Raw genomic sequence first — 21056 nt, 5'->3', positions numbered from 1 at the left:
TCGGACCCCCTCACTGTTCAGCTGAAATTTGCTTCAGCAGCAGCCAAATAATAGGCGAAACTTAACAGCCCTGTACATTGCTTGGTGACCACCGCAGAGCTTTCTTCTCCCATTCTCCTACAAATAGGTCATCAATATGTCCGTCCTGGACGACCCCTCTAAGTGCATGCCCACAGTACTAACAGGGGTCACATGAGCAACAGTGGACTAAAAAGGGGCAACCAAGTGGTCCTCCTCTCTAAACAAAAAAACAACAACCACATTTCGTTACCTGGTACTAGACCTGGTGTCTTCTTTAGTTTCGGAGCCGTTCCCCTCCGTTTTTTGCGACGGCCCTTTTTCGCTTGCACTTTTTTTCCTTTTCGGATCCCTTTTTAGCTGACCAGTGGAGATCCCCATGTTCTCCTCGGATTCACTGTCCGTCCCCAGCTGTGATACGGAGCGGTGTGTCAGGCACTTGGAGGAATGAAAGTGTGATTGATCCGGTCTGTCCGTGTCCCTCTCCAACAACAAAACGGGAGGCCCTTCCATTTTTAACGCCTCTTTAGCAGACATGGAGCTTTCCGGTCTCTCTAAATGGCCCATTTCTTTGGACTTTATTAAGCTATAGGAAGCATTTATAACTTTCCCCGAGGAGTTAATACTTCTTATGTTGCCCAAGACGTCTTCTCTCGAGTCGTCGCAGCTCCCGCAACACACGCATGAATTGATTAAACAGTTAGTGGCCGCTATGCTGAGTTTGTTAGCCTCTTCCTCATCGTTGTTCGTTAACGGGTCCGAGGAAAGGGGAATCCGGCTGCTGGCTAAATCCGGTGAGGCTTCTGGGGATACGGGATTGGAAAGAGATTTAGGGTTAAAAATGACAGTAGCAGAAATCTTCATCCCGCCAGTTCTGTGAGCAATGATCTCTGCGGTCTCTGCCGCATTGTCACCGCTCGCGTCCCAGCCGTTGAGGTATAATTGTGAGTCTGACGCTTCCAGACAACTACAAGAGTTTTGCAGAGATCCGCTCGTCATGAGGATTTTACTCCCGTCGATGGTGTTGTTATTGCTTAAGTCGCTTTCTACATCTTTCAAGAGGTCGAGATTGTCCACGTCCCCATTTTGCACAAGGGTGTCTTGGCGTTGAGGCACCTGCTTAGGGTTGTAACAGGAACTGTTGACCCATGCGATGGTATTCTCCGAGGCTCTTTGTCTAGAAAGACCCTCCAAGGCTCCATCAAGGTCTTCCATGAAGAACACCCTGTCCTCCTCATCGTTGAGATGACCAAGAGGACGTCTGCTGGGGGAGGCCTCGGTGCTTGAAGTAGTAGCCCTGTGCGCAGGTGACTGACAGACACTTGGTGGAGAAAGTAAAGAAGACATCTCATCGCCTACCCTATGAACCATCATATTGAGCTGCTCCAGCTCCTGCTCATCGTACTGCATGGAGCAGGCAAGTTCAACCTCAGTGTTTTCGGCTTTGGATGAAAGCGGATCTTCTGTAGGTAAGGCATTGACTAAGACGGGAGAGATCGCCGTGGGCACTTCTGGATCTGTCCGGACTGGAAACTCCACATCTTGTGATATGCAAAGATTCCGCTCTAGAGTGTGCAGCTCTTCCTCCGTCAACGTCTGGAGAAGATCTCTGGAAAGATGTGGAAAAAAAAGAGAGAAGATTGAGTACAGAACTTCACTATTTTATAGACGCTAAAGACATCTGAAACTGCGCAGAAAATTGAGCTCTGATTCATCTAACAGTTTTTGTTAAAATTGTGGAGCAAAAACGGTGTGAAATTTTGCTAAAATTTTGTGATTTCTGGCCATCTCCTGGTCAAATTTTTCAAAAAGTGGGAAAAACTTCAAGAACAAATTCAGCATAAATTACAAAAGAAATGTACTCCAGACCATGAGTGGAGTGAATTTCTTGGGGTTGGCGCACAGGAGCTGGAACATGCACCAATTTCGCAAAAGATAGTCTTGGTTACACCATGATGAAGGAGTTACCTGAAACGTGTAGAGTGGTACAGTTCACATGACACGTCGGGTGGACAGCTTCTTTAAATCGCATAAAATAAGAAATGTTTTTACATTAAAAATTTTTCTATGTGCGGCCCATACACCCAGCAAAGTTTGAGACCCCTGGTCTGGTGTATCCCATTTTCCTATTCTACACCATTATTTCTTGCCATCACCCAGTTTGTTCATTAGAGCACATACAGCGACGGGTGTACAACGGGCCTATTTCCTGCATACCAGCCCCTGACCCACTATATCCGCCACATACCATATATTGTAGATGCAGAAACAATACATATAGCACAGGTATATAGAAATCTGGAGAGCAGCATGTTTTAGCTGACATATGTTCAGTTCTTAGATGTGAAATTCAAAAAAAAAAAATAAATTATTAACTCCCTAAATGGAATTTTCCTCTCTCGTAACAATCAGCCATGATAGAGCTTAAAGGTATCGCTGTCATGCCCCGCAGTGCCTGGGGGAGCGAGGCGATGACACCGCGGTAATGTGAGGAGAGCGATGGTCACTACAGGCTGTGGGGTATGTCACCTTACTGAGCTGATAATTAGGATCAGCCGCACAGGACCGGAGGGTTCATCCTCAATGAGTATTCATTTCTATTGTTTTTGTCCCCCTTCAAACAAAAAAAAAAATCATTTTTATGGAAGCCTGCGATAGAAGAATTTCAAGGTTAGCCGACTTAGTAATGTCTCCGTAACTACAGTAAGAGTCAAAAGTGGCTACATTCATTGTCATCTGCGTGCCTCACCACCCCCAACAGTCAGCTATCCGCATATCCCCCCAACACTGTCATTACCGTGCCCCTACCACACACAGTCATTCTCTCCCACACACACACACACATACAGTCAGTCAGTCATCCACGTGTCCTCTATACAGTCACTAGTGTTTACCCTACATACACAGGCACAATCTGTGTGACTCTCCACCCACACATTCTCTCCCACACACAGTCAGTCACCCACGTGCTACACACATACAGTCAGTCATCCGCATGCCACGTACAAAAAATTCCTTCCTCACACATTCATCCACATATCCCACACACACTCAGTCATCCGCGTAACCCCCGAGTTCCTTCATCTGTGTGACACCCCCACACATGATCCATCATCCACTGTGTTACAGTCATCCGTGTGTCCCTCACGAACACAGTCCATCGCACACAGTGTCAATCACCCACGTTCCACACACAGAGTCCTCCCCCACAGTCACAAGTATCCCACACACACCGGCATCCACGTGTCCCACACACACAGGCATCCACGTGTCCCTCACACACCGGCATCCACGTGTCCCTCACACACCGGCATCCACGTGTCCCTCACACACCGGCATCCACGTGTCCCTCACACACCGGCATCCACGTGTCCCTCACACACCGGCATCCACGTGTCCCTCACACACCGGCATCCACGTGTCCCTCACACACCGGCATCCACGTGTCCCTCACACACCGGCATCCACGTGTCCCTCACACACCGGCATCCACGTGTCCCTCACACACCGGCATCCACGTGTCCCTCACACACTGGCATCCACGTGTCCCTCACACACCGGCATCTATGTGTCCCTCACACACAGGCATCTACCGTATGTGTCCCTCACACACAGGCATCTACCGTATGTGTCCCTCACACACAGGCATCTACCGTATGTGTCCATCACACACAGTCCCTCCCATACACACAGTCAGTCATCTGTGTGCCTCACACACAAAAGCCCCTCACGCATTCGTCCACATGTTCCCCACACATTCCATCATCTGCGTGACCCCAACACACGATCCGTCATCCGCGTCTCACACACACAGTCATCCGTTTGTCTTCTACACAGTCATTCGTATATCCCCACCACAGTCATAATAAGCGTGCCCCCCCACCCCTACACAGAGTCATCCGGGTGTCACCCCCACACATACAGTCAGTCATCCATATTCCACACAAACAAACAATCCGTCATCCACATGCCATACACGCACACACTCCTCCTACTCACCCACATATCCCAGACACACAGTCACCCGGGTGACACCCCCACACACAAGAACCGTAATCTGTGTCAGTGTCCTCCACATAGTCATTTGTGTCCTCACAGTCACAATCCACCATCTGCATGACACACACAATCCTTCATCCCTGTGCCCCGTCCCCCACAGACTGCCATCTGTGTCTCCCCCATAACTGCACACTGTGCTGATGAGCAGCCTCGGACCCTCACCGATCAGCCAGTTATGGCACAATATCACTTATAAAAACATCTGTGCCCGGATCTATCACACGGCCGCACTGACGCCTTCATGTCATAGGGATGTGGGAAAACGTTGGCGCGGTATAAATAACAGAACACAAAACTCTTCGGCTCCGCAGGAATTTGTTTTTCAGCATTTTCTCTTTAACAACTAATTCTCTAGAAACAAAAGCAGTAAGAAACAAAAAAAAAAAAGAAAGTGCAACAATCAGACAAACCGCGGCGTCCTGAAATGTCTCGCTGGCATTTGGAAATGTCTGACATATGTTAATGCATCAAAAAGCTATTAGATTCCCACAGAATGTGCAAATAGAGGAAAACCGGGAGAACACGCAGCAAACGCTCGTATCTACATGCGGCTCCGGAGATGATAAACCTGCTGGTCGGGAAGTGAAAAAAGACGCAGAAAACATTGGTTACTGCTGAGCTCCTGGGGCAGCCCAGGCCGGGGGCACCTGACATCACCAAAAGATCAAGCAATAGGGCTAGTAACATCAGACTTTTGTCTCAGTTTTCGGTAAAACCCCAACATTCTAGCCATAATTTTGAAAATCAAGGCAAAAAAAAAAGCAAGTAATTAGTGAAATGAGAAGCCTGTGGATGGGCATCCTAGAGTCTAAGGGGCAATTTGTGGAGCGTGACATGCCAGTGTAAGGAGACTTATAGGCCGTGCAATGCTCCTTTGGGAAATTAAATATGCAAATAATGTCTTCAGAGAAGATGAGGACTAGAATGCCTATGCAACCTAATGGAAGTAGCAATCCTAAAAGTCACTGTTGACCCTTTAATGAGCCTTGCCACATGACTTGGGATAACAGCCGAACTAGAATCTCAATTTACAGACACGTGTTTCGGGGGTGTTGCCCCTAGTCAGTGCAAAGCAGGAGCTCGTATTTAGATGTATGAGAGGCATCTGACTTGGGTCTAAGGGGCAACGTTTGTCCTTGTGTAGATTGTCTCTTTAGAGAGGAATAGGACTAGAACTCTAGGGCCACCTATTAGAAGTAGCGATCCTAAGAGTCAATATCGACTCTCTAATAAGCCTTGCCACATGACTTAGGATAAAAGTCAAAAATGTTATCCTAAGTTATGTGGCGAGACTAGTTAGAGAGTCGATATTGTCTTTTAGGATCGCTACTTCTAATAGGTGGCACTAGAGTTCTAGTCCATTTCCCATCTGAAGAGACAATTTGTATATTTCCCAGAGGACCATTGCAAGCGTTAAAAGTCTCCTCACCTTGGCATGTCAGGCTGAACAGGTCACTCTCCGCAAGGAGAACCGTTACCACTTGGATTCTTGTGTTGAGTAACTCCAATAGGTGATATTATAGTACAGGTCCTCTTCCTCTCTGAAGAGACACTTTACATAATTTCCCAGAGGACTATCGCAGCCTACAAGTCTTCTTATACTGGCATGTCACACTCCAAAAGGAGAAACGTTACCCCTTAGACTCCAGTCAGAGTCCTCTCATACAGCTAAATCAGATCTCATGTTTTGCACCGATGAGGGGAAAACACCCCAAAAAATGTGCCTGCAAAATTAGATTCTGATTTGGCTTATATAAGGGTATATTGCAAGGCTTGTTAAAAGGGTCAATATTGACTTTTAGGATTGCTACCTCCAATAGGTGGCGCTAGAGTTCTAGTCCTCTTTCACTCTGAAAAGACAATTTGTCTTCCTAGGAGAACATCAATTTCACTATAGTACAACTGGTCAAGTGACCACAGGCTCATGCCCCATCGAGAGGTTAAAAAATAGAATAAAAATAAAAAATTCTAAAAAATTAAGAAATGCTAAAAAATAAATAATTCCAGACAAATAATAAAAAAAATGATATTGCAGTGTCTTTATAAATCAGATCAAAATATAAAATTATTCAAACCATACATTGAAAACCCCGCACCCCCCCCCAACAAAAATAAATGCCAGAATTGCCTTTTTTGGTCATCGCAGATCCCTCAGAAAATGCAAAAAAAAAAAATCTAAATGTTTTATCTACCTTAATGTACAGAAAAACAAGCCCCCACACAGTTCAGATTGATGAAAAGTTGCACGTTTAAAAAAAAAGAAAAAAAAAAAGAAAAAACAAACAAAGCACCATTTTTTTTTACTTATTAATATATACCGTATATACTCGAGTATAAGCCGACCGAGTATAAGCAGAGACCCCTAATTTTGCCACAAAAAACTGGGAAAACTTAATGTCTCGAGTATAAGCCTAGGGTGGAAAATGCAGCAGCTACTGGTAAATGTCAAAAATAAAAATAGATACCAATAAAAGTAAAATTAATAGAGACATCAGTAGGTTAAATGTTTTTGAATATATATATTGAATCAGGAGCCCCATATAATGCTCCATACATTTCATGATGGGCCCCATAAGATGCTCCATATTAAAATATGCCCCATATAATGCTGCATAAAAGGTTAATAATGGCCCCATAAGATGCTCCATATTAAAATATGCCCCTTACAATGCTGTATAAAGGTTGATTATGCCCCATAAAATGCTCCATAGATTATGCCCCATACAATGCTTTATTTAGGTTGATGGCCCCATAAAATGCTCCATAGTTTATGCCCCATATGCTGTTGCCGCGATTAAAATAAAAAAATGACTTAATCACCTCTCGTCGCTCAGGCCCCCGACACTTGCGATATTCCCCTGTCCCGTTCCACCGCTGCACGGCGCTCTGTCTTCCGGCTCTCTGACTATTCAGGCAGAGGGCGGTGCACACTAACTACGTCATTGCGCCCTCTGACCTGAACAGTCACAGGCAGAGGATGCGTCAGACGGAGCGGCAGTGGAACGGAGTCAGGTGAATATCGCGCAATGCACACCCTCCCCGGTTATACTCGCCTGCTCCCGGCGCGGTTCCTGGCAGCTTCTCACTGTCAGATGATCTCCGGGAGCATCTTTTTATGTTCAGCGGTCACGTACCGCTCATTAAAGTAATGAATATGCGTCTATATTCATTACTTTAATGAGCGGTACCACGTGACCACTGAACACAGGAAGCGCTGCCAGGAGACCATCGGACATGCAGGGACCGTGCCAGGAGCAGGGGAGTATGTGACAGCCGCCGCTCCCCCTCCCCCGCCGACAATGACTCGAGTCTAGAGGGGCACTTTCAGCCTTAAAAAATGGTCTGAAAATCTCAGCTTATACTCGAGTATATACGGTATGTATAATACATTAACCCCTTCATGACCGTGCCGTTTTTTTGCAATTCTGACCAGTGTCCCTTTATGAGGTAATAACTCAGGAACGCTTCAACGGATCCTAGCGATTCTGAGATTGTTTTTTCGTGACATATTGGGCTTCATGTTAGTGGTAAATTTAGGTCGATAATTTCTGAGTTTATTTGTGAAAAAAATGGAAATTTGGCAAAAATTTTGAAAATTTCGCAATTTTCACATTTTGAATTTTTATTCTGTTAAACTAGAGAGTTATGTGACACAAAATAGTTAATAAATAACATTTCCCACATGTCTACTTTACATCAGCACAATTTTGGAAACAAATTTATTTTTTGCTAGGAAGTTATAAGGGTTAAAATTTGACCAGTGATTTCTCATTTTTACAACAAAATTTACAAAACCATTTTTTTTAGGGACCACCTCACATTTGAAGTCAGTTTGAGGGTTCTATATGGCTGAAAATACCCCAAAGTTACACCATTCTAAAAACTGCACCCCTCAAGGTGCTCAAAACCACATTCAAGAAGTTTATTAACCCTTCAGGTGTTTCACAGCAGCAGAAGCAACATGGAAGTAAAAAATGAACATTTAACTTTTTAGTCACAAAAATGATCTTTTAGCGAATTTTTTTTTATTTTCCGAAGGGTAAAAGGAGAAACTGGACCACGAACGTTGTTGTCCAATTTGTTCTGAGTACGCTGATACCTCATATGTGGGGGTAAACCACTGTTTGGGCGCACGGCAGGGCTCGGAAGGGAAGGAGCGCCATTTGACTTTTTCAATGAAAAATTATCTCCATCGCTAGCAGACACCATGTCACGTTTGGAGAGCCCCTGTGTGCCTAAACATTGGAGCTCCCCCACAAGTGACCCCATTTTGGAAACTAGACCCCCCAAGGAACTTATCTAGAAGCATAGTGAGCACTTTAAACCCTCAGGTGCTTCACAAATTGATCCGTAAAAATGAAAAAGTACTTTTTTCACACAAAATTTCTTTTAGCCTCAATTTTTTCATTTTCACATGGGCATCAGGATAAAATGGATCCTAAAATTTGTTGGGCAATTTCTCCTGAGTACGCCGATACCTCATATGTGGGGGTAAACCACTGTTTGGGTGCACGGCAAGGCTCGGAAGGGGAGGCGTGCCATTTGACTTTTTGAATGGAAAATTAGCTCCAATCATTAGCGGACACCATGTCGCGTTTGGAGAGCCCCTGTGTGCCTAAACATTGGAGCTCCCCTACAAGTGACCCCATTTTGGAAACTAGACCCCCAAAGGAACTTATCTAGATGCATAGTGAGCACTTATAACCCCCAGGTGCTTTACAGAAGTTTATAACGCAGAGCCGTGAAAATAAAAAATAATTTTTCTTTCCTCAAAAATGATTTTTAGCCCAGAATTTTTTATTTTCCCAAGGGTAATAGGAGAAATTGGACCCCAAATGTTGTTGTCCAGTTTCTCCTGAGTACGCTGATACCCCATATGTGGGGGTAAACCACTGTTTTGGCACACGTCGGCGTTTGGAAGGGAAGTAGTGACGTTTTAAAATGCAGACTTTGATGGAATGCTCTGCGGGCGTCAGGTTGCGTTTGCAGAGCCCCTGATGTGCTTAAACAGTAGGAACTCCCCACAAGTGACTCCATTTTGGAAACTAGACCCCCAAGGGAACTTATCTAGATGTGTGGTGAGCACTTTGAACCCCCAAGTGCTTCACAGAAGTTTATAACGCAGAGCCGTGAAATTAATAAATGTGTTTCCTTTCCTCAAAAATATTTTTTTAGCCCAGAATTTTTTATTTTTGCAAGGGTAACAGGAGAAATTTGACCCCAAAAGTTGTTTTCCAGTTTCTCCTGAGTACGCTGATACCCCATATTTGGGGGTAAACCACTGTTTGGGCACATGCCGGGGCTCGGAAGGGAAGTAGTGACATTTGAAATGCAGACTTTGATGGAATGGTCTGCGGGCGTCACATTGCATTTGCAGAGCCCCTGATGTGCCTAAACAGTAGAAACACCCCACAAGTGACCCCATTTTGGAAACTAGACCCCCCAAGGAACTTATCTAGATGTGTGGTGAGCACGTTCAACCCCCAAGTGCTTCACAGAAGTTTATAACGCAGAGCCGTGAAAATAAAAAATAATTGTTCTTTCCTCAAAAATTATGTTTTAGCAAGTAATTTTTTATTTTTGCAAGGGTATCAGGAGAAATTGGACCCCAACAGTTGTTGCCCAGTTTGTCCTGAGTACGCTGGTACCCCAAATGTGGGGGTAAACCACTGTTTGGGCGCACGTCGGGGCTTGGAAGGGAGGGAGCACCATTTGACTTTTTGAACGCAAGATTGGCTGGAATCAATGGTGGCGCCATGTTGCGTTTGGAGACCCCTGATGTGCCTAAACAGTGGAAACCCCTCAATTCTAACTTCAACACTAACCCCAACACACCCCTAATCCTAATCCCAACTGTAGCCATAACCCTAATCACAACCCTAACCCCAACACACCCCTAACCACAACCCTAACCCCAACACACCCGTAACCCTAATTCCAATCCTAATCCCAACCCTAACCCTAACCCCAACCCTAACCACAACTGTAACCCCAACACACCCCTAACCCTATCCGTAACCCTAACCACAAGCCTAATCTTAACCCTATTTCTAACCCTAGCCCTAATTCCAACCCTAACTCTAATTCCAACCCTAACCCTAAGGCTATGTGCCCACGTTGTGGATTCGTGTGAGATTTTTCCGCACGATTTTTGAAAAATCTGCAGGTAAAAGGCACTGCGTTTTACCTGCGGATTTACAGCAGCTTTCCAGTGTTTTTTTGGTGCGGATTTCACCTGCGGATTCCTATTGAGGAACAGGTGTAAAACGCTGCGGAATCTGCACAAAGAATTGACATGCTGCGGAAAATACAACGCAGCGTTTCTGCACGGAATTTTCCGCACCATGGGCACAGCGGATTTGGTTTTCCATAGGTGTACATGGTACTGTAAACCTGATGTAAAACTGCTACGAATTCGCAGCGGCCAATCCGCTGCGGATCCGCGGCCAATCCGCTGCGGATCCGCGGCCAATCCGCTGCGGATCCGCAACCAAATCCGCACTGTGTGCACATGCCATAACCCTAACCCTACCCCTAACCCTAACCCTACCCCTAGTTCTAACCCTAGTTCTAACCCTAACCCTAGTGGAAAAAGAAAAAAAAATATTTTCTTTATTTTATTATTGTCCCTACCTATGGGGGTGATAAGGGGGGGGGGTTATTTATTATTTTTTTTATTTTGATCGCTGTGATAGAACCTACCACAGCGATCAAAATGTACTTGTAACGAATCTGCCAGTCGGCAGATTCGGCGGGCGCACTGAGCATGCGCCTGCCATCTTGGAAGATGGCGGCGCCCAGGGAGAAGACGGACCGACTTCGGGAGGCTCGGTAAGTATGAGGGGGTGGTGGGGGGGTGGATCGGAGCACAGGGGGGGGATCGGAGGATGGGGGGAGCGGACAGGAGCACGGGGGAGCGGACAGGAGCACGGAGGGGGGTACCGGACAGAACGGAGGACTGGGGAGGAGATCGGGGGCGGTGGGGGGGGGCCAGAAAATGATTTCCAGCCATGGCAGATGCTATTGCAGCATCGGCCATGGCTGGATTGCAATATTTCACCATTTTCATAGGTGAAATATTGCAAATTGCTCTGATTGGCTGTTGCACTTTCAACAGCCAATCAGAGCGATCGTAGCCACGTGGGGGCAAAGCCACCCCCCCTAGGCTGAAGTACAACTCCCCCTCTCCCTGCAGATCGGGTAAAATAGGAGTTAACCCTTTCACCCGATCTGCAGGGATGCGATCATTCCATGACGCCACATAGGCGTCATGGGTCGGGAAGGGGTTAATATATATATATATATATATATATATATATATATATACAGTTGTGCTGAAAAGTTTATATATCCTGGCAGAATTTTTGCTTTCTTGGCCTTTTTTCAGAGAATATGAATGATAACACCAAAACTTTTTCTCCACTCATGGTTAGTGGTTGGGTGAAGCCATTTATTGTCAAACTACTGTGTTTTCTCTTTTTAAATCATAATAACAACCCAAAACATCCAAATGACCCTGATCAAAAGTTCACATTCCCTGGTGATTTTGGCCTGATAACATGCACAGAAGTTGACACAAATGGGTTTGAATGGCTACTAAAGGTAACATCCTCACTAGTGATGAGCGAGTATACTCATTGGTGGGGTTTTCCCCAGCACGCTCGGGTGGTCTCCGAGTATTTGCTAGTGTTAGGAGAATAAGTTTTCATCACCGCAGCTGAATGATTCACAGCTACTAGACAGCTTGATTACATGTTAGGATTACCTAGCAACCAGGCAACCCCCACATGTACTCACGCTGGGTAGTAGCTGTAAATCATTCAGCTGCAGCAATGAAAACTTAATCTCCGAACACTAACAAATACTCTGAGATCACCCGAGCGTGCTCAGGAAAACCCGAGCAACGAGTACACTCGCTCATCACTAATCCTCACCTGTGACCTGTTTGCTTGTAATCAGTGTGTGTGCATAAAAGCTGAGTGAGTTTTTGCGATCCAGACAGACTCTTGCATCTTTCATCCAGCCACTGAGGTTTCTGGATTGTGAGTCATGGAGAAAGCAAAAGAATTGTCAACGGATCTACGGGAAAAGGTAGTTGAACTATATAAAACAGGAAAGGGATACAAAAAGATATGCAAGGAATTGATAATGCCAGTCAGCAGCGTTCAAACTGTGATTAACAAATGGGAAATCAGGGGCTCTGTAAAAACAAAACCACGGTCAGGTAGACCAACAAAAATGTTGTCCACAACTGCCAGGAAAATTGTTCGGGATGTAAAGAAAAACCCACAAATGACATCAGCTGTGGCTGTTTCAAGATGCACAATAAGAAGGCACTTGAAGAAAAAAAGGCTGCTTGGCGAGTTGCTAGAAGAAAGCCATTAGTGCGCAAATGTCAAAAAGTATCTCTCCTACAATACGCAAAACAGCACAGAGACAAGCCTCAAAACTTCTGGAACAAGGTAATTTGGAGTGATGAGACTAAAATTGAACTTTTTGGCCACAACCATAAACGTTACATTTGGAGAGAGGTCAACAAGGCCTATGATGAAAGGAACACCATTCCTACTGTAAAGCATGGAGGTGGATCGCTGATGTTTTGGGGATGTGTGAGCTACAAAGCCACAGGAAACTTGGTCAATGTTGAAGGAAGGATGAATGCAGCATGCTATCAGCAAATACTGGAGGCAAATTTGCACTCATCAGACCGGAAGCTGCACCTGGGACGTACTTGGACATTCCAACATGACAACGATCCAAAACACAAGGCCAAGTCGACCTGTCATTGGCTACAGCAGAACAAAGTGAAGGTTCTGGAGAGGCCATCTCAGTCTCCTGACATCAATATCACTGAGCTACTCTGGGGAGATCTCAAGCGCGCAGTTCATGCTAGACAGCCCAGGAATTTACAGGAACTGGAGGCTTTTTGCCAAGAAGAGTGGTCAGCTTTGGCATCTAGGAAAATAAAGAACCTCATCCACACCTACCACAAAAGACTTCAACCTGTCATTGATGTTAGAGAGAGCAATACACGGTATTAAGAAATGGGGCATGTAAACTTTTGATCAGGGTCATTTGGATGTTTTGGGTTGTCATTATGATTTAAAAAGAGATAATACAGTAGTTTGGCAATAAATGGCTTCACCCAACCACTAACCATGAGTGGAGAAAACGTTTTAGTGTTATCATTTATATTCTCGGAAAAAAGGCCAAGAAAGCAAAAATCCTGAGGAAAAAATAAGTTATGGCTCCTGGAAGAAGTGGAGGAAAGAAGGAAAGTGTTAAAAATAAATAAGTGGAATATTCTACAAACTGCAAGGTATGAACTAGGCCCAATAAAAGCTCCGCACTATGATGTGTTTGGGCCGAGTCCAGCAGTGAACATGGAGCAGCGGCCGCTAATGCTTGATAAACACAATGATACGCTCCGTCAGCCACATGGCAAACAGACAGAGTGCTAATAACACGTCCTAATGATTATCGCTCCAGAGGAACAATAAAGGCGGCAGCTTTATGGAGACCGTATATGATGAAAAATCTCAATTAATCTCATTAGCAAAGCTCACAGAAATAACCGGATCAGTCAACCGGGAACACAACCGCCATGCAGATCCACTGAGGCTTCAAGGCTGGAGAGTAAGAGGGTCATCAGCCGCTATCCCACCTCCCTCGGCGATCATGTAGTCTTCATGGTTCGTAGGTATAGTGAACCCAAAAATTGTTTGTGTAACCCACAGATTTTGGAAAAATTTTCTTCCCATTCCTGAAGCAGATGTCTTCTTCTGGCTGCTCTTCCTCCCCTCCCACAGCATGCAGTGTCACTGACACACTGGGGGTAATCACTGCAGCTGCATTCCGAGCACATCCCCCAAGGTAGGACCCTCCTCTATGTATTACGGTATATCCAAGGAATATATAATACATACAGTTACTATTGAGTCTATTTTATTAACCCTGTTCCCTTAGCGAATGCAGATTAAATTGTCCCCCGTTCCGCCCCCATGGAGCGAGTTTTGGGTGGGGGGGTGCACAAGAGCCTTCAATCATTAGCATGCTGAGAGTAACGGCTCAGAGCAGGGGGGGTGGTGTAGAAAATGAGCTCCAATTAGGCGACACCGGTATTTTCAGGATGCAAATGGCTGAATTAATTCGACTTAATCCCCAGGTAATATCTCGCCATCAGACAAGTAATCAAAAGCAGAATTTCATTATTAAGGCGGCTTAATATTCTCCTCGTCTGCTCCATCGGAGACCTTCCCAAAATGATGGAAGTACCAGGTAAGTACGTGCACGCTCGCTGGGGACGGTTGGAGAGATGGCTGTCATATTCCGTAATTACAGCAATATTTTGTTTTCTCGATCGCGCCTAAACTGGAATCCGATCAACAATAGAAGAGATGAAGGATGTCCTAAAGTCACTGCTCTCCAGGGGCCGGCCTAATCACACGATAGGCATTTAAAGGCGGCCTATCACTTGCCATAAATATGTATATTTTTTTCCTGGAGTAAATGCCTCTGTTCTCCGGAATCCGGCGTTGTTTTTCTTTTTCTCCTGCGCCTCTCCGTTCCTGAGATATGGCCTCCTGTTCCTTGTATGTAAATCCTGTTATCCCAGGGGGAATGGTCCTCAAGAAGAGAAAAAATTGTGACCGCACCCACTTGGCTAACAAGATCAATTTTTCTATACAGGGAAGAGGGGGCCATATCTCAGGAACGGAGAGGCGCAGGAACAAAAGAAAAACATCACCGGATTCAGGAGAACAGCAGCATTTATTACAGGTGTAAAAAAAAAAAGGAGACATTTATGGCAAATAACAGGTTGTCGTTAACCCCTTATTGACCTAAAAGGAAACCTAACCAAAATGAGAGGTGAACACAGCCTAAAAATAAGCTGCAAGAATCCAGTAATGTGAAGACGCTAAGAAGGAGAGAAGTGCTTAAAAGATGAGGGGTAAGAAAAGGGATAAAATAACGGTAGGGAGGAGGAAAACATTACTCGTAGGGGGAGGGTGACACAGAACCCCACAGTAGCCGGTGGCAGGATAAGATTATGGGAGACTAGGAATTTACTGGAGGAATACGGGGGAATGTGTTTTTTGCAATTTTGGTGATGTGGATAGGAAAAGACTTGGGGGCTTTAAAGTCAACGGGAAGAAGGCTGGAGTGACGTGATGGGTAAAGGTGTGCGGAAAAGGCAAGGACCCTCGTAATTACAGACAGGTTGGAAATGGACAAGTAGAAAGTATCAGTCATAGCTGGTCATTCCAAAAGTACAATACCTGGTGTACAAACAACAGTATCACTGTGCTTGATTGGCAGCGTACTCACCTGACCTTATCCCCATAGAGAATCTACGAATTATTGTAAGAGGAAGATGAGACACCAGACCCAACAATGCAGACGAGCTGAATGCTGATATCAAAGCAACCTGGGCTTCCATAACCCCTCAGCAGTGCCACAGGCTGATCGCCTCCATGCCATGCTGCATTGATGCAGTAATTGATGCAAAAAGAGCCCGACCAAGTATTGAGTGCATTTACTGAACATACATTTCAGTAGGACAAAATTTCGGATTTTAAAATCATTTTTCAAGCTGTTGATATAAAGTATTCTAATTTACTGAGATAATGACTTTATGGCTTACAGCAAATGAAAACCCAAATCATCAACATTAACAGAAATTAACACTCGAAATAGATCACTTTGTAATGACTCTGTATAATATGAGTTTCACTTTCTGTATTTAAGAACTGAAATAATTTCACTTTTGATAATATTGTGATTTTGTAAATGATTGTGGAAGAGAATAATAATACAAGAGCCATGAAGCAAAAAACAATATGTGTAAAATATTAAAAGAAAATCAGAAGGAGGTGAAGCGGAGGACACGGTGTTCAGAGCGGCACACAGGAGCCGCAGGAAGGAGACGGGCACAACGTCTACATAAACGGCACAACAGACACTTGCCTGATTTTCCGCAGCAATGTGTGGAAAGGCCGGAACAGTTCGGACATGTCTTCCGCTTTGCGATCGAGGTTTAGTGGTCCTTCAGAGTAAACGACAAGCCCGCTGGGGAAGAGGTGAGAAAAGAAACGTTATGTGAAATGCTTCATGGTCCACTCATGAAAGATTGTCGGCTCGCAAAAATGGGGCAAACGGGTCTGGAGAAGAGGTGGACAAAACAGGATTGTGTGCGTGTATGACTGATGGAAGGAGAATAAACCAAGATACATGCTCCATTTCTCTACACAGAAGCGGTGCAGTGCTCCTATTATGTAGGGAGCGCGGCGGCCAGACAGAGCCCCCCCTGGCCAGACAGAGCCCCCGTTGCCTGCTGATAGCAGAAATCATTGCACGCAGCTACGTAACCTGTCTGTATGCACATAGCTGGTTGCAAATGGTGCAGTAAGAGGAGAAGGCAAAACGTTGAGTGACCCTGCTGTGACTACTGGGGGAGCTGCAGGTACTATTATGTGTATGGTGCCTGCTGCGACTGCGAGTGGAGGTGGCATTGCTGCACTTTCTGAGGAATTGGGGACCTCCACTGGGAGAATAAGAGGGGGGACTGATCCCAGTATTAGTCCTATTTTCCCTCCTGGGGGAGGAGGGAGCCTGACCCACCTTTTGCACCAGAAGTCAGAATCTAAGCGTCCAACACTTACCATACGATAGCAAGTCTGGGGATTGTAAACATTAGTGCTGGTTCATAATCATCAATCATGTCTTGAGTGAGGTATCCAAGCTTTAAGGCTCTGTACAGGGAAACAAGGAATGACACAAGATAAGACTTATGGCCGGCAAAACCGGGAGGGCGACGCAGCGGCAAAACCGGGAGGGCGACGCAGCGGCAAAACCGGGAGGGCGACGCAGCGGCAAAACCGGGAGGGCGACGCAGCGGCAAAACCGGGAGGGCGACGCAGCGGCAAAACCGGGAGGGCGACGCAGCGGCAAAACCGGGAGGGCGACGCAGCGGCAAAACCGGGAGGGCGACGCAGCGGCAAAACCGGGAGGGCGACGCAGCGGCAAAACCGGGAGGGCGACGCAGCGGCAAAACCGGGAGGGCGACGCAGCGGCAAAACCGGGAGGGCGACGCAGCGGCAAAAGCGGCAGGGAGACAAGCGGCAACAGTAGCAGGGGTCGACAAGCGGCAAAATCAGCAAAAGCGGCAGGGCAATGCAACAGCAAACGCGGAAGGGTGACGAAGCAGCAAGTCTGAAAAAAATAGTATTTTTTTCTGAACCTCCCCCAAGTCCAATCAGTATATTTTATGTAGCAGAGGACAAACCCTTTAACAATATTTTGTTCTGCTGCAGACAGTTGCCTTACAGCCAGACACAGGACAGAGGACGTGGGAATTACTGATCTGTAACTTGCATGGGAAGATTTCCTTTCTGAAATCTGCAGTTTTAATTGTAAAATGAGACAAAATGTGATCAAAGAATTGGAACAGGTAATGAGCAGATACACACGGCTGAAAGTTACATTCCGCATTAAAGCCGCAACGCTCAGCCTGACCGCAGGCAAGGCTGTGGAGTCAGAGCCCATTTTGGTGGAGTCGGTGTCATGAAAATTGAGCAGTCATTCGGAGGTTTGGCTTACCGACTCCACAGCCCTGACCACAGGTCTCCTGACCTGACAGCCTCATAGACATATATAACTCTAACGCTGACAATCAGGGAGGAACTGCTGCATATTTTTTGGTGCACCTTCTACTTTTATTGTTTCCTTGCGCAGCTTCTATATTGCATGTGAGGCTGAACTGCTCAGCTATTTAATAGGAAAGGGGTCCACAGGCTGATCGGGCACCCGGGTCTTCTGCTGTGTGCCCCCTTACGGCAGTCTGTATTCTGGGCCCTTATTATGCGCCGCTCAGCCAGTGAAGTTCAAGCGCCGTTCAGCTTTTAAAGGGATTAAACCAATTTCCTCTCCGCCTCGCTGTATAACATGGAGAGCGTGAACGTATAAATCAGCTTTTCTTTGCTGGGAAATAATTCAATTACGGCTGCAGCCGCAGCACGAGCCGCCTTATAGGCTGCGGAGCTGCACATCTCCGGGTCAGCCCGGTGTATTAACCGGGGGATGAGAACGCCATCTACCCCTGGCACAACGCCTGTAATTCTGCCTCTCTTCAGTTACAAGAAGAATTTTAATTACCGGCTTATGTGGGAACAATCGGGGGTTAGCCTCGCTCTTCTCTTACTTTATGTCATCCAAGCAAACTCTGGACACGGCAGCGAGACTTATTCTCATCTCCAGGATCCTATCCCAACATGTAGTAGGTGTAATAACAATCATGTTAGCAAATACCTCCAATTAGACATGAGGTATAGTTCTTCTGATTAGCTGTGTCGCTTACCTCATATGCTGGGCATTGCAGTAGCTTAGGTATCCAAGGTTACGACCACTAGCAACTAACTGTCACTATGAGTGGTTGTAACCATGGATACCTAAGCTACTGCAATGCTCTGCACATGAGGTAAGCACCATAGCTTATCAGAAAAACTATACATTACTAATTGGGAGGCATTTGCTAATATTAATATTATTATATCAACTATATAGTGGGATAGGACCTCAGAGACGGGAATACCTCTTTAATGCCCTTATAAATGCCAAGTCTGCCTGGCAAGGGATCAGCATACTGAATAATTAGGAGGAGATGGGAAAGAAGTGTCACTAACTATGGTACTAGGTACCAATGAGTGCGGTGTTTATCAGCAGTCATCACTACTGCAATTTTTGGGAATAGTAACCACCCCCTTGGCTATTTGAAGGGCACACATCAAGGGTAACTAGGCCAATTACCCTTTATAAACGCCCATGAAGATGGCTGCCCCCTGGATAGTTACCTTTCTACAGTTTCACAGAAAAGGACGATTACTTCTTGCTGCACGTAGTACTCTTTTGGAGATTTTACAGGTACCATCGCAGACACGTAGCTGCAGGAAAAAAAAAACAGAAATGGAAGTGGATTAGTGAAGTTTTAACACACATTCTTATCAAATGACAATTTTGACAAAACAGTCGTCTGACAGCTCGTTCTCATGTTTCCAGGAGGAAGTACCAGCAAAATGCAAAGACAGGCATATCAGAAGAGCGGAGAGGTTTTCTTTATCGGAGTTCAAAAGGCAATGATTTTTTTTTTTATAAGTCTGTGCAGGAACGAGAAGAGTTTGACCTCCGAAACCCTGACCAATCCTTAGTAGAACCTCCCTTAAAAAGGGGTTATCTACTTTGGACAAGCTTTTTCCAACAAAAGCTGATCACCTTCCGCTACTGGGACCCCCAGCTGTGATCTGTTGGGAACTCAGACAGCAAGTGTTCATTTCTACTGCAGCAACCCCACAGGTGAAAAAAGGTATTACATCAGTCTGGTCCTCCTAAGGGAGATTTGTGGATGAAACGGACAATTATTTTATACGCTTGTGTGAACCCTGCCTAAGATTAAGATCTGCTCCTAGGGATTCCCAACGGAGGGGCTTATCCCCTACAAACACCAATGCACTAATCGTGTATAGGAAGTTAAATTCAGACGTTTAAGCCCCTTAATGCATAGGCCAACTCCATGCAAACCCACGAGCCCCAATTCTGGAGGCTCCGACCTCACCTCCAAGTTTAGCTCTCCAGGCACAATCTTTGGGCACTGCGCCCGCCTAAGGTCACATCTACGAGGCGATTTTACCTTAGTTCAAACTCTGCGAAGAGAACATCAAAGTGGCGCAGAGAGTCCTTAATTTTTTCCGTGTAGAAGTTCAGATCCCTGAGGGCCTGGTCTCGGATAATGTTTCGAACTTCCTCGAGGCTTCTGGTCAGGTCCTTGGCCAGCGGTCTCATGGCCATGCTCTCAATTTCTCGGTTCATGATGATCGAACCGGCAGCCAAACACTGGCGGAAGAGATGAAGAATGTCAGCAAGATACTATTGGAGGGGTGTCCTGGTGAGGGTCCATTCCTGGTGGCTACCTGCCCCTCAAAGTACATAGAGTAAGGTCAACGTGCCGCCATACATCATTATTTCATTATCCCCCCAAAAATGGCCGTTCTCAATTATGGATCAATAAAAAAAGAAAAAGAGCCAATACAAAGAGTAGTGTTATCACGGCTCCATCACCGCCGTATGATTACATCCCTATGGCACGATTACTATTCCGCACTATTAGTAGGCTATGCCCACATGATGTGTTATTTGCCGTGTTTTTTTTTTCTGTACCAAAAAATATTTGGAGGAAGAAAACTTTGTACAATACACACATTTTTCGCTGTGATTTTTACCCCATTCATTTGGGTGGGTGAAGAACTTTGCAAAAACAATGAAAGAATTGACAAAAATGCTTCAAGGGTCAAAATACGAGCAGAAAAGAAAACAAAAAAAAACCACGTGTGCACGAGCTTTCAGAAAAGCCGATGTGTAAAATAAAGCCGCCAAGAGTGAAAATGCTGGTAACTTATTCTTTTAGTACCAATATTGGAGTAGTAGCATTAGTTCAATATTTCTTTAGCACTATACTAGTGTAATAGTATTTTATTTCCGTTAGTACTACTACTAGAGTATTATTAGATTCCTTCAGCACTATTAGAGTAGTATTATATCCCTTTAATAATATTATTATTATACATTTTTATAGCGCCATTTATTCCATGGCGCTTTACATGTGAATACGGGGCAAATATAGACAAGTACAATAAACATGAGCAAAAAAACGAGGCACTAACAGGTACAGAAGGAGGGAGTATCCTGCCCGCGAGGGCTCACAGTCTGCAGGGGACGGGTGATGATACACTAGGAGAGGGTAGAGCTGGTCGTGCGGCGGTTCAGTAGGTTCAGGATCACTGCAGGCTGTAGGCTTGTCGGAAGAGGTGAGTCTTCAGGTTCTTTTTGAAGGTTTCTATGGTAGGCGAGAGTCTGATGTGTTGGGGTAGAGGGTTCCAGAGTAGGGGGGAAGCACGGGAGAAGTCTTGGATGCGGTTGTGGGAAGAAGA

At 45.4% G+C, this 21056-nt stretch overlaps 1 protein-coding gene across 4 annotated transcripts in view; it reads right to left on the bottom strand.

The window, feature by feature from the left end:
- The window catches only part of ZFYVE28 (zinc finger FYVE-type containing 28), a 162232-nt gene that overhangs the window by 30138 nt on the left and 111038 nt on the right, over nucleotides 1-21056 (bottom strand). For all 4 annotated transcript variants that reach the window (XM_077280183.1, XM_077280179.1, XM_077280180.1 and 1 more), the window contains exons 4-8: nucleotides 19760-19962; nucleotides 18927-19016; nucleotides 16740-16829; nucleotides 16045-16146; nucleotides 272-1627 (exon numbers count right to left, since the gene is read on the bottom strand). In XM_077280183.1, coding sequence (XP_077136298.1) covers nucleotides 272-1627; nucleotides 16045-16146; nucleotides 16740-16829; nucleotides 18927-19016; nucleotides 19760-19962 — 1841 coding nt within the window. The remainder of the gene's footprint in view (nucleotides 1-271; nucleotides 1628-16044; nucleotides 16147-16739; nucleotides 16830-18926; nucleotides 19017-19759; nucleotides 19963-21056) is intronic.

Source organism: Ranitomeya variabilis, chromosome 1 (genome assembly GCF_051348905.1).
Source record: "Ranitomeya variabilis isolate aRanVar5 chromosome 1, aRanVar5.hap1, whole genome shotgun sequence".
Lineage (NCBI taxonomy): Eukaryota > Metazoa > Chordata > Amphibia > Anura > Dendrobatidae > Ranitomeya > Ranitomeya variabilis.
Note: the sequence above shows the minus strand (reverse complement) of the source record. Positions and strands in the feature narration are given on the sequence as shown.